A 13305-nucleotide genomic window follows, 5' to 3' on the forward strand; every position below is an offset into this window, starting at 1 on the left:
TAGCAGGGGGGAGAGGACCGACCCCTGAGGCACCCCACAAGGGAGACACCTCAAGGTTGACCTCTGACCCCCCACTAACACCGACTGTGACCAACCGGAGAGGTAGGAGGAGAACCACTGAAGGACAGTACCTCCCACTCCCAACCCCTCCAGCCGGCGCAGAAGGATACCATGGTCGATGGTATCGAAAGCCGCTGAGAGGTCGAGAAGCACCAGGACAGAGGATAAACCCCTGTCCCGGGCCCGCCAGAGATCATCCATCAACGCGACCAAAGCAGTTTCTGTGCTGTAGCCGGGCCTAAATCCTGACTGCTGAGGGCCTAGATAATCAGCTTCTTCCAAGGACTGTTGGAGCTGGAGCGCCACCACCTTCTCAACAACCTTCCCCATAAAGGGAAGATTGGAGACTGGACGATAGTTGTTGAGAATGACTGGGTCCAGGGAAGGTTTCCTGAGGAGGGGGGCGCACGAGTGCCTCCTTATAGGGAGCCGGAAACGACCCCCTCCCCAAAGAAGCGTTGACAATCTCCTGGACCCAGCTCCATGTCTCCCTGCTGGCCGAAACCAGCCAGGAGGGACACAGATCCAGTAAGCAGGTGGCGGAACTCACAGCTCTAATGGCCTTGTCCACTTCAAACTCTTCCCAGACAGATGGACAAGTACGGGCCCCAGTCACCTTTACTGACTCGTTGTCAGTCGACTCTGTTATCCAATCGGAGTCGAGGTCCGGCCAGATCTGAGCAACTTTATCAGCAAAAAATGTGTTAAAGTCCTCGACGGTACTCTGCAAGGGCTCCCCAACTCCCCCCTGGTTAAGAAGGGAGCGGGTCACCCTAAACAGAGCGTCCGGGCGAGATTCTGCTGATGCAATCAAGGCGGCATGATACGCGCATCTTGCCGCCTTGAGCACCACTGGGAGTTGACGTCCAAATATTTTCAAGTTTTTTTGTTTTTCTTTAAATTTAGTATGCTTTATGTATTACAGAATTTAAGGCAGCAAATTCTTGAATTGCTTGGTCCAATTTCAATGAACCATGGTGTTCACTTCATGGCAGCTATTGCATTTGTGTGGAATGAAAGGAAACAAAATAAACAAGCTTCAAGGACTAAGGTATGTTAACTGATGGACTTGTTTAAAATGAGTTCAGCTTAAGAGTTTCCTAAGTTTTAAGAGTTTCCTAAGTTTTATACTTTTTATGACTTGAGAAATGTCAGGATAGGCTACTTTGAAGTAATCAGTGTAGCCAATCTGTCTTACAAGACACAAAGAGACAAAGATGCCACAAGATGCACAGAATAAAGAAAATTGTGTTACAGAATGCCATAGAAGTGAGTGAAGTTATAAGACAGGCTGCCTGTTGGAACAAGAAAATTGAAAAGACTGTAAGTGAGAAAAATGCATGTAAGAGAATTACTGCTTCAAAAAATGAAGATGAAAGAAAAGTGTTGCATAAAGTGTGTTTAAAGAAAAAATAGTTGCAAAAAAAAATGCACACAAAGAGAGCCAGGAATTAAGAAAAGACAAAATAAAGATTGATGGAATAAAACATTTGTTTTGGGATTGGATGAAAAGAGTTAAGTAGAGGAGTGAACCAAATTTAAAAATAAATCACTCAAATGATTCAAGAAGAAATTTAGAATGACAGAAAGTAATGCTGCAAAAATGTTGAAAATGTGTAGAATGGTATTAAATTAATAAAAAGTGTGCAGGTCAGAAAGTTTATTATACATTTGTCAGATTAGAGAAAATATTACAATAAAGTAAAAAGAGTAGAATTATAAAACATTTTAAGTAAAACTGGAATTGAAAGTGAGTTTTTAAGGGTGGTATATGATGGAAGTATTGCATTTATGAGAATATAGGTGTGTAGAAGTAATACAGCCAATTTGGCTACATGAACAAATACCCAACTTTAAAAAAAATAATGTATAGTCCTTTGCTTTTAATCAAAATGGTCTCAAAATGCTCATTCAGACATTGATGCAATGCTATATATCAGTAGTGTTTATATCGAAATAAGGAGGCATATGGTTGCAGGTTCATTCTTATAAGTGACTTTGAAATGGTTGTGACTTGACTCTCTGAGATTCAATGCCAGTGGTGGAATTTTACTTTTATCAGGTGTTTCCTAGTGCCAGTGAAGAACAGCTGCTGCTAGTGGAGCTGGTTCGTTCCATCAGTGTTATGAGAACTGAAACTGTGATGCAAACAGTGAAAGAAGTCTTAAAGCAACCACCAGCTATTGCCAAAGACAAGGTATGACACCAATAACAATATGTTTACACAGTTTAAGTACAGGTAGTTCTCATTTAGCAACCATGGTTGAGACTAATGACTCAGTTGTTAAGCAAAATAGCCATTAAGTGAAGAATCATATGGTTGCAACTGCTTAGGCTTTTACAGTGGTATCAAACTAAGATCGTCACAGCAGCATCGTCACGGCAAACTAAGCATCATCACGGCAGCATCACAAGATGTATCAGGACTGTTTCCCCCTTCACTAAAGTGGGCATGGGCATGGCCCGTACATGACGTATCCAGCACGTGGGCTGGGAGTTTGATAGCCCTGCTTTACAGCATCAGAAGGATGCAACCCCATATATCTGGGTGACTTCAACGACCAGTTATTCAACTCATAAGAAAGCTGCATAAAAGCACAAAACTTAGAGGCCTTTCCCACCCACTTCCCTGCCCTTTGGAATGCTCTGGGGATAATTAGAAACATAGAAACATAGAAGATTGACGGTAGAAAAAGACCTCGTGGTCCATCTAGTCTGCCCTTATACTATTTCCTGTATTTTATCTTAGGATGGATATATGTTTATCCCAGGCATGTTTAAATTCAGTTACTGTGGATTTACCAACCACGTCTGCTGGAAGTTTGTTCCAAGGATCTACTACTCTTTCAGTAAAACAATATTTTCTCATTTATTTATTTATTTTATTTATTTATTTATTGGATTTGTATGCCGCCCCTCTCCGCAGACTCGGGGCGGCTAACAACAATAATAAAACAGTATATAATAGTAATCCAATACTAAAAACAGCTAAAAACCCATTATTATAAAAACCAAACATACATACAGACATACCATGCATAAAATTGTAAAGACCTAGGGGGAAAGAGTATCTCAATTCCCCCATGCCTGGCAGCAGAGATGGGTTTTAAGCAGCTTATGAAAGGCAAGGAGGGTGGGGGCAATTCTAATCTCTGGGGGGAGTTGGTTCCAGAGGGCCGGGGCCGCCACAAAGAAGGCTCTTCCCCTAGGTCCCGCCAAGCGACATTGTTTAGTTGACGGGACCCGGAGAAGACCCACTCTGTGGGACCTAACTGGTCGCTGGGATTTGTGCAGCAGAAGGCGGTCCCTGAGGTAATCTGGCCCGATGCCATGAAGGGCTTTATAGGTCATAACCAACACTTTGAATTGTGACCGGAAACTGATCAGCAACCAATGCAGACTGCGGAGTGTTGGTGTAACATGGGCAAATTAGTTATCTTTTAATTACAGAATTGACAGCTACTTGAAACAGTAATATGTATTTCTTAACTCTTTTTTTAACAAAATTCCTTCTAGAAGCATCTTTCATTGGAAGTCTGCATGTTGCAGTTTTTCTTTGCGTACATCCAGAGGTAGGTTTTCTATTCTTATATCCCCTTCAATAGTATCAAGTTATTTTTAGAAGGTCGCATTTGCGCAACAGTTCTGTTAAAGTCAGAGAATTCTGAGATTAAATCATTAAGGAAGGAATTGAACTGCCGAATTCCAGATTTTAGAATATTAGATACTTGTTTAAAAATCAGAACACCCATCAAGGAGCTTCATGTATTTACCCCTTAGCTCTTGCATGCTTGCTTTATACTTCCATCTATTAACTTTAAAATACTTTAAAAGTAAAAATACACTGCTCAAAAAAATAAAGGGAACATTCAAAGAACACATCCTAGATCTGAATGAATGAAATATTCTCATTGAATACTTTGTTCTGTACAAAGTTGAATGTGCTGACAACAAAATGAAATTGATTGTCAATCAGTGTTGCTTCCTGTTTGATTTCACAGAAGTTTGATTTACTTGGAGTTATATTGTGTTGTTTAAGTATTCCCTTTATTTTTTTGAGCAGTATACACTTTAAAACAAGTATGGCAACATCATTTCATTTACTCGACTCTAGACAGCCCTTCTAAACATAATAATGAAAATCTTTTGGATATGATTCTGTGACTTTTTCTTTCCTGTAGAATCCCAGTCTCCAATTTAGTGGACAGCTGGGCCTCTTTGCTTCTTCTTCTAAAAGATTCCATACCCCTCAGCCTTCCAGCTCCAGGGCAGTTTCTAATACTTGGGTGAGTCATTTTGTGACCATAGGCACCATTTATTTATTTATTCTTTCTTTTGAAAAATGCCAGGCAAAAGTAGCTATTGAAAAATCTAGCAGAATCTAGCAGGTCTTTTGTATTGAAAATTAGATCACTACTTAATATTGAGCGCAGTTTTTAGTCTTCTAGTTGTAGAGTGGACTAGAAACTTTCAAGACATTTGAAATCTTGAAAATGTCATAGATGTCTTGAAAATGTCACTATGGCTAACTATAGTAAAAATCTTACCTTTCCTTTCCAATGTTCAGTGTGAGAATGGCGTGGCTGGATCTTGTTGCTTGTTTATCTTAAGACCAGTTCAATTTCATGAGTTTAAATATGAGTCGAAAGCATTTGTCATAAGAGCATGCAGAAATCCAAAATAGCGCTAGTCAGAATTATTAAAGAGCAGATATTTGAACCCCAATTATTTAGGGAGTAATTTTTTATCAGGTTATCTCAACCTTTGCCAAAAGGAAGGAAAGGTTAAGAACCAATGGGTTAAGTTATAAAAATGTATATCCCACATTTATTGCTAAAATTAATCACAGCGTATTGTCTTAGGATATAGCTTCTTAAAGAGGTCCAAGTGTGGAATCTAAAGGGCTGTAAATGTGATCTTCAGCTGAACCCTTGCTGTCTTTCCACGAGTCTTCCCTTCTATTCATAGGCTTCTGAAAGCCTCTCTGCCCTTGAAATCCTTCTTTCTAAAACTTGAAGCAAGACATTTATGTTTCCCTTTTCTTTCTTGTTCTTTTAAAGTGTGTTAAATGAGTTTATTATGAAAAATCCAAATCTGGATAATAAGAAGGACCAGAGAGATCTACAGGTAAGAAATCTATAGAAACAGTGATTATTGGATTCAAGTATGGTATAAAAAAGAATGTAAAGTCTGGAGCTAATTACCAAGAAAATACTTCTTTTGTTTCTCACCCTGTTTTATTTTTCTGAAATCTTGAATCAATGTTGGGTTCTCTTTTTCAGAATAGCTATCTTCTGTTGCAACATGTTTGTTTGTTTTTTCAATTTTATATGCCATCTTTTTAAAGATCACTGTGCCAAAGACTCAGTTAGGTTTATGTATATTTTATGTATATGTATATTTCTAGTTTGTTTGTTTGTTTGTGTTGGCTTGTCTCGGTTAGCTATGCTATGAAACCTTCGACAATACTGAGCAGAGAATTTTAATAGAGCGTGGATGTGTGATAAAGACACAGACTTAGTTAAATAAATATTATTTACATATAAACAAAATATAAACAATCCAAAATATGCACGTAGCAAATACAGAACAATACAGAATATAGATAATAAGCACAAAGCTAAATATAATAGATAAAGCACGAAGCTTATACAATGCAGATAAAGCACACAGCTTATACAAGCACAGAGCTTGGACACAACTCCCCCCCCCCCGTCTCAGGCAAAAGTAAAAGTAACAAGGAAGTGACTGGGCAGAATCATGAGCTTTTATAGCTTCAATGACGACATAGCCTTGAACATTAACTCTTCAAGTACAAGTTAACTCTTTGAGTGCACATTAACCCTTTAAGTACAAGTTTGGTACAGTTTACAATATGCAGTTTATAATGGCAATCCCTAAAACACATGTACCCTGTACTAACAGTTTGTTTGTTTGTTTGTTTGTTTGTTTGTTTGTTTGTTCGTTCGTTCGTTTGTTCGTTCGTTCGTTCATTCGGTTTTTATGCCGCCCTTCTCCTTAGACTCAGGGCGGCTCACTCCATGTTAGCAATAGCACTTTTTAACAGAGCCAGCGTATTGCCCCCACAATCCCGGTCCTCATTTGACCCACCTCGGAAGGATGGAAGGCTGAGTCAACCTTGCGCTCGTGATGAGATTTGAACCAGTTCACTGTTCCACAAAGTAGTTTTTCACAACTTATTAAGTTGGTTTTCTTTCCAGATGCTTGAAATTTCGGAAACATTTCATATTTATAATTATAGTAGATTTTGTAATTAGAAATAGAGGCTTGGGATGTCACCAGGCAGCAGCACATAATGGCGTTCCCCAAAGGATAGCATTGTCTCACTGAGATTATTCCTTACTTCTGAAGAAGAGAGAGACACTTTTTAAATCAAGGTGTAATGTATATTATTCATAAGATTTTTTTTCTTTTACTTCTGTTTATTTGCCACCTCACCAGGATGTAACACACAAAATAGTGGATGCCATTGGGGCAATTGCAGGTTCATCCCTGGAACAGACGACCTGGCTGAGGCGAAATTTAGAGGTCAAGCCTTCTCCCAAAATAATGGTTGATGGAAACAACCTGGAATCTGATGTTGAAGGTGAATTTTAGTTTTCTTTGTTCATCTGAATTAATATGACTAAATATAATTTGTAGCAGGAGCATTGTTCATTAAAATAACCTCATCACTATGGTTTAACTCCAATACAAACTTTTCCAGTGTTGAAAGTGAGAATGGAATGGTTGCATCTTTGCAAACAGCATTTCTTTCTTTTTCATGTGTTTTAATTTAGATATGTTGTCTCCAGCTTTGGAAACCTCAAGCATTACTCCATCAGTTTATAGTGTCCATGCCTTAACGCTATTGTCAGAAGTAAGTATTTTTGTAGTTCTTGATTTTATATGTAATGTAACAACAGATAAAACCTTACACGTTTGTTGAAATTTATTGTAAGTACTTAGTATCAAATGGTCCTTAGAGGTATTTATGTTGACTCAAAGGAAAATTACTCTGATTCATAAACATGAAAATATTTTCTGTCCTTCGTTCCACCTCTCTCTGTTCTGCTTTTTTTGTCTGATTTGGGATCTTAGATGTAGCCTGGGGCAAAAACAAATGTTTCCTGTTTTCACTATTATGAGCAGAAAGAGAAGAAAAAGAAAGTGTAAAGGCATTTATGCCATCAATGAAGATAATTCTGCTTTTCTTTTGTTTTGCTTTGTGTGAAATTATGCCAAAGAATAATTGTGCTTAGTCCTACAGTCATTACAATATTTATATGCTTTTATTCCACATCAGTCCTATAACTGTGATTAATAGTTAACTGTTTCTGTTTTAAAGAAATAAGCTATGGAAACCATGATTGAAGTTGATTTAATTGAAACCAATCATAAAAAAGTAACATATTTGACTCAAACTCATTTTAGTGGCTTCATGTAATTTCTTCAGCAATGGTTGGAAGTGACTTACTTCTGCCTTCCAGTATTTTTGGTAATTCCCCAGTCAGACCTATAGCTCTGGTATTTCAGTCTTTACCCAAGAAAAGGGTTCTACAAGAGGATTTCCAAAGTCCCTTCCAACTCTGTTATTCTATGACAAGAACTGACCAAATCCAATCCTGCTTAAATTTTAAGCCCATACTTGTTAAGCATGGTTTGGTAGCTGAGATGGCACAACAAACATTTATTAATGCCAGCATAATCTAAAGTATAGATTTGGGAAACAGAGTTTGTTTATATTCTCCATGTTTTCAAAAATTTTAGCATATCTGGTATCTTTTCTAAAATGCATTTACAACACATTCTGTTTCCAAGCTTTGTAAGTACATTCTCATCTTCATAAAGCAATGCAAGAAAAAAAAATACATATTAGTGACTAATTTAGGTCAGTGCCATGCCTGTAGGTATATGGCTGTACATTCATTGACATGAAAATGAAGTACGTTTTACATCATCTGTCTTGTATTTATGATTTTATAAATTCACATTTTGAATTTGTGTGTGTGTGTATAATCTTGGAAATCATCCTTTGTTGTGTTTTCACTGAAAGAATTAAAACATTTTAAACAGTAACTCATAGATTGATAAGGAAAGTTGTGATGTTTTTCTTATCCTGTTTTAGGTTTTGGCTCATCTTCTGGACATGGTTTTCTATAGTGATGAGAAGGAAAGGGTTATTCCTCTTCTTGTAAATATAATGCACTACGTTGTGCCTTATCTTCGCAACCACAGGTATCTTTGCCAAGGGCTACAAAAAGTCCCACAGTCTCCTTTGCCCCATATTTTGTCCCGCTCCTGTAATCCAGAAATAAACAAGATTTTAAACACTCCTTGTCTAGTCAGCAAAGCAGTGGAAGTGATGTGCCGGTGCCTGGAGGCTGTTGGGGTCTGGATGGGTGTCAACAGACTCAAACTCAACCCTGATAAGACGGAGTGGCTGTGGGTTTTGCCTTCCAAGGACAATTCATCCTGGAGGGGGAATTACTGACCCCCTCAGAGAGGGTCCGCAACTTGGGCATCCTCCTCGACCTACAGCTCACATTAGAGAAACATCTTTCAGCTGTGGCGAGGGGGGCGTTTGCCCAGGTTCGCCTGGTGCACCAGTTGCAGCCCTATTTGGACTGGGAGTCACTGCTCACAGTCACTCATGCCCTCATCACCTCGAGGCTCAACTACTGTAATGCTCTCTACATGGGGCTATCTTTGAAAAGTGTTTGTAAACTTCAGATCGTGCAGAACGCAGCTGCGAGAGCTATCATGGGATTTCCTAAATATGCCCATGTTACACCAACACTCCGCAGTCTGCATTGATTGCCGATCAGTTTCCGGTCACAATTCAAAGTGTTGGTTATGACCTATAAAGCTCTTCATGGCACCGGACCAGATTATCTCCGGGACCGCCTTCTGCCGCACGAATCCCAGCGACCAGTTAGGTCCCAGAGAGTGGGTCTTCTCCGGGTCCCGTCAACTAAACAATGTCGTTTGGCAGGACCCAGGGGAAGAGCCTTCTCTGTGGCGGCCCTGACCCTTTGGAACCAACTCCCCCCCGATATCAGAGTTTCCCCCACCCTCCTTGACTTTCGTAAGCTCCTTAAAACCCACCTCTGTCATCAGGCATGGAGGAATTAATAAATAAATAAATTAGAAGATGCTGCTATGGCCTAGAGGTGGAGCTCTTGCATCACAATCAGGAGGTTGTGAGTTTGATCCTAGATAGAGGCAGGTATAGGGTCTCCTGCTTGGGCAGGGGGTTGGACTAGATGACCTGCAAGGTCCCTTCCAACTCTGTTAATCTGTTAAAGATCATGTGAGGCCCCAAGATGAGCAGAGGAGCAGTGCAGAAGAAAGGAGGAAGCAAGGGAGGGGAGGAGCTGTTAGTGACGAGCCATAGCAGACAGTGCTACTATGCACTTTATCAGCAAAACTAATTCTGAAATCAAGGTGGTTTTCAGATTGTTTTTTCACAGAAACATTCTGTATTTATATTAACTTGAGATGGGGGTGGGGTGATTTTTTCTTCCAGTGCCCATAATGCGCCCAGTTATCGAGCCTGTGTCCAGCTCTTGAGCAGTCTGAGTGGGTATCAGTATACCAGGAGAGCATGGAAGAAGGAAGCTTTTGATCTCTTCATGGATGCCAGTTTCTTTCAGATGGATGCTTCTTGCGTGAATCAGTAAGGCTTCTTATTGCTCTTTTTTGAAATCAGTATCCAGAAAATTAAATTAAATATTCCTATGAATCAAATGAATAGAAGCCCAATGACCTGCACACCTTTCTCTTCCACTTCTATTTTGGTGGGAGCAGCAAATTAGGATCTTAGATGGAGTATTTCCTCAAAGTCACAGGATCACATGTATGTATGTATGTATGTATGTATGTATGTATGTATGTATGTATGTATGTATGTTTATTAGAGTTGGAAGGGACCTTGCAGGTCATCTAGTCCAACCCCCTCCTGATGCAGGAGACCCTACATCAGTGTTTCCTAACCTTGGCAACTTGAATATATTTGGACTTCAACTCCCAGAATTCCCCAGCCAGCAAATGCTGGCTGGGGAATTTTGGGAGTTGAAGTCCAGATGTCTTCAAGTTGCCAAGGTTGGGAAACACTGCCCTACATCACGCTAATCCAATAGCAATCCAGTCTTTTCTTGAAGATCACTAGTGTTGGAGCGTTTACCACCTCTGCAGGCAAGTCGTTCCATTGGTTGATTGCTCTCACAGTCAGAAAGTTCCTCCTTATTTCCAGGTTGAATCTCTCCATGGAGAGATTCCAACAGTTGCTCCTTATCTGACTTTGCTTTGGAGAATAATGTGTTCCCCTCCTCCCTGTGGCAGCCTCTCAAGTATTTGTAGACTGCTATTATGTCCCCCCTGGACCTCCTCTTTGCTAAATTATCCATGCCCAATTCCTGCAACCTTTCCTTTATCATTCTGGTTGCTATGTATGTATGTATGTATGTATGTATGTATGTATGTATGTATGTATGTATGTATGTAGACCAACATTGACTTCAAGCTTTTGGCAAAACCAGCCCATAGTGAACAATTGGTTGGCTTAGTGACTGCTGCATTCACTTAACTACTGCTGCAAAAAAAAGGTTGTAAAATCAGGTTAGTCACATGGGTAAACTGTTTTATGACATCATGATTTAATTCTGTAATGGGCATGTTTAATTGAGCACTACCTGTACACTTGGGTATCTTCCCTCCTATTCACAATCTCTGAAACAGCTTGTGCTTAACCTTAACATTTGTACAGTCCGATATAGTTTTCTGATATACAGTGCCAACTTCTTAGATAATGTTGTTAACAGTCATTCTTTCTGTTTAACCTAAAAATAAAATATTGTGCTTTTATAAAAAAAATATTATCATATTTTTCTTCTTATACTAGTTGGAGAGCTATCATGGACAATTTGATGACACACGACAAAACAACTTTCAGAGATTTGATGAGTGAGTCTACCTTTTTTGCTCTGTGTAAAATCCATGGTTAGTTTTTAAGCTGTGAAGTTTTTCCTCCTTTGATGCTCGTGCAACTTAGCCAGGAAGCAAGTATTGTGATGATAGTTGCTGCAAATTTTCCTTCCTTTGAAAAGTTAGCAAACACTTGATTGAGCCTTCACTCTAAAGTTATGTTAATTTCCATCCATTCCTCAATTAATTATTGCCATTTGACTGCTGGTATTTGATACACACTGTTATATACAAGACCATAAATAGTATCTAGGCTTTCCATCCATTCCTCAATTATTGCCATTTGACTGCAGGTATTTGATACACACTGTTATATACAAGACCATAAATAATATCTAGGCAGTGAATTAAAGTGTTCTGATTAGTAACATTCATCATATACCTATAGTTATCTTGATTATCATATAGCTAACATGATAATCAAAAAACGTATCTCTCCCCCAAAGCATTGCCAAAATTGCACCTTTTCTTTTTCAGCTCGTGTGGCAGTAGCTCAGAGCAGTTCGCTCAACCTGTTTGCTAATCGGGATGTTGAACTAGAGCAGCGTGCTATGCTTCTGAAGAGGCTGGCCTTTGCCATTTTTAGCAGTGAAGTGGATCAGTATCAGAAATACCTTCCAGATATACAAGGTAATTCCAGTCAAGCTTGTAACTTCATGAATAAAAACCATGGAGGGTTTTTTTTTTTTTGCAACATTACACTAGTTTGTCCCTGTCATCTTCCAGGGTGTGTGTATGTGTGTTTAGTTTCATACATCCCAGACAATATCAGCCATATGCTGCTACTTGCTTAGGCAATGTGGGATAAATAAAACTCTAAAAGGTTTCATTCCAGCTGGTCACTAAATCAAGGCGAATGAATTTCCTTTCTATTCACAAATCTGGCTCTGAGTTTGAAAATTGTTGAGAGCAGGGGAACACAGATCAGGAAGGGGAAATTCATTCCTGTTTTCATAATGCAAATACCTTGCCTGACTTTTTTTTTTTTTTAAAAAGAGGCAAATTTGTGTTGTGGAATAGTCCTATTTTGGAGCAAAGTCGGCAGAGTATCCTGAATCACAGTTTTAACAGTTTTATCTTTCTGACTTGTAGTTTAGATCAGTGAGTATTTAAGCTTGGCTAAAGTCTGGTACACCTCTTTTACGTGATCCACTATATGTGCTACTGTGTGAAATTAATTGATATTGTTAAATATAAATATTCTTAATGGATTACAGATATTTGAAGCAGGTTGCAGTGGTAGATATTAGCTGTGGTTGTTTTCTGACAGATCCTTGTAACCTTTTCTGTTTTAGAAAGACTGGTTGAAAGCCTCCGCCTGCCCCAAGTGCCTACCCTTCACTCCCAAGTATTCCTATTTTTCAGAGTTTTGCTTTTAAGAATGTCTCCACAGCATCTTACCTCACTTTGGCCTACTATGATCACAGAACTGGTGAGTTCTACTTGCTGAAGCGATTGCTGGAAGCAAAGGCACGCATCCTGGGCTAAGACTGAGTCGAAGAGGGGGAATATAAGGTGGAGGGTGCTATTTACACTTTTCTAAGACTCAGTCTTGATTGGCTGTCAGATAAGGTCAAACCCATTCTTGGAGGCTAACTCCTCCTACCATGGAGAAGGGGAGGGGAAGGAAGAGCTACCCCTTCCAAGCCTTTGAAAAAGCTGGCACCGCAGCCACAGTTAACCAGTAGGCCACCAATTGCCACCCGGCAATTCAACAAGATCCTGGCCACTGGTGAGGCGGCCAGTGGGGGGTGCTGCAATGATTGTGAAGCCCACAGTGCAAAGTGCACTCCCTTCTTCCTACTGTTCAGCAGCTCTGATCGAGGAGAAACAGGGGGGGGGGGAGTTATCTACCAAGGAAATTAAAATAAAATACACGACTACAGCAGCTCCAGATCAGGAACTAAAGAAATTACATCCAAGAGCTGAGACTGCTTTGAAAAACTGGAGACATGACCAGGAAGGCGTGTCTTTAGTTATTCAATACAATCATAGAGGACTAGAGGTAACCCATCCTGGATTCCCCTGTCGATCAGAGCATGGAGAACGTTGATGCTCAAGGATTAATTGGAAATGTGGAAAAAGGCCTTGCACCAAGAATCACCCTTTCTTGAAAAGACAAATCTTTTTCAAAAGAATAAAACACAGAAGAATACACAGGCTTTATATTGGAGGCATTCTGTTTCGCTTGTTTGCGCTTCCCAGATAATTTGCTAAATTTGGGTTGGATAATAAATAAGATACATTTGTAATAATATA

At 39.5% G+C, this 13305-nt stretch overlaps 1 protein-coding gene across 2 annotated transcripts in view; it reads left to right on the forward strand.

Moving 5' to 3' along the window:
* DOP1A (DOP1 leucine zipper like protein A) overlaps nt 1-13305 on the forward strand; it is a 67788-nt gene that overhangs the window by 49470 nt on the left and 5013 nt on the right. For both annotated transcript variants that reach the window (XM_070733135.1, XM_070733136.1), the window contains exons 22-33: nt 986-1111; nt 2123-2257; nt 3577-3632; nt 4242-4346; nt 5121-5187; nt 6523-6667; nt 6861-6940; nt 8189-8298; nt 9590-9739; nt 10964-11025; nt 11524-11676; nt 12342-12478. In XM_070733135.1, coding sequence (XP_070589236.1) covers nt 986-1111; nt 2123-2257; nt 3577-3632; nt 4242-4346; nt 5121-5187; nt 6523-6667; nt 6861-6940; nt 8189-8298; nt 9590-9739; nt 10964-11025; nt 11524-11676; nt 12342-12478 — 1326 coding nt within the window. The remainder of the gene's footprint in view (nt 1-985; nt 1112-2122; nt 2258-3576; nt 3633-4241; nt 4347-5120; nt 5188-6522; nt 6668-6860; nt 6941-8188; nt 8299-9589; nt 9740-10963; nt 11026-11523; nt 11677-12341; nt 12479-13305) is intronic.

Source organism: Erythrolamprus reginae, chromosome 1 (genome assembly GCF_031021105.1).
Source record: "Erythrolamprus reginae isolate rEryReg1 chromosome 1, rEryReg1.hap1, whole genome shotgun sequence".
Classification (NCBI taxonomy): domain Eukaryota; kingdom Metazoa; phylum Chordata; class Lepidosauria; order Squamata; family Dipsadidae; genus Erythrolamprus; species Erythrolamprus reginae.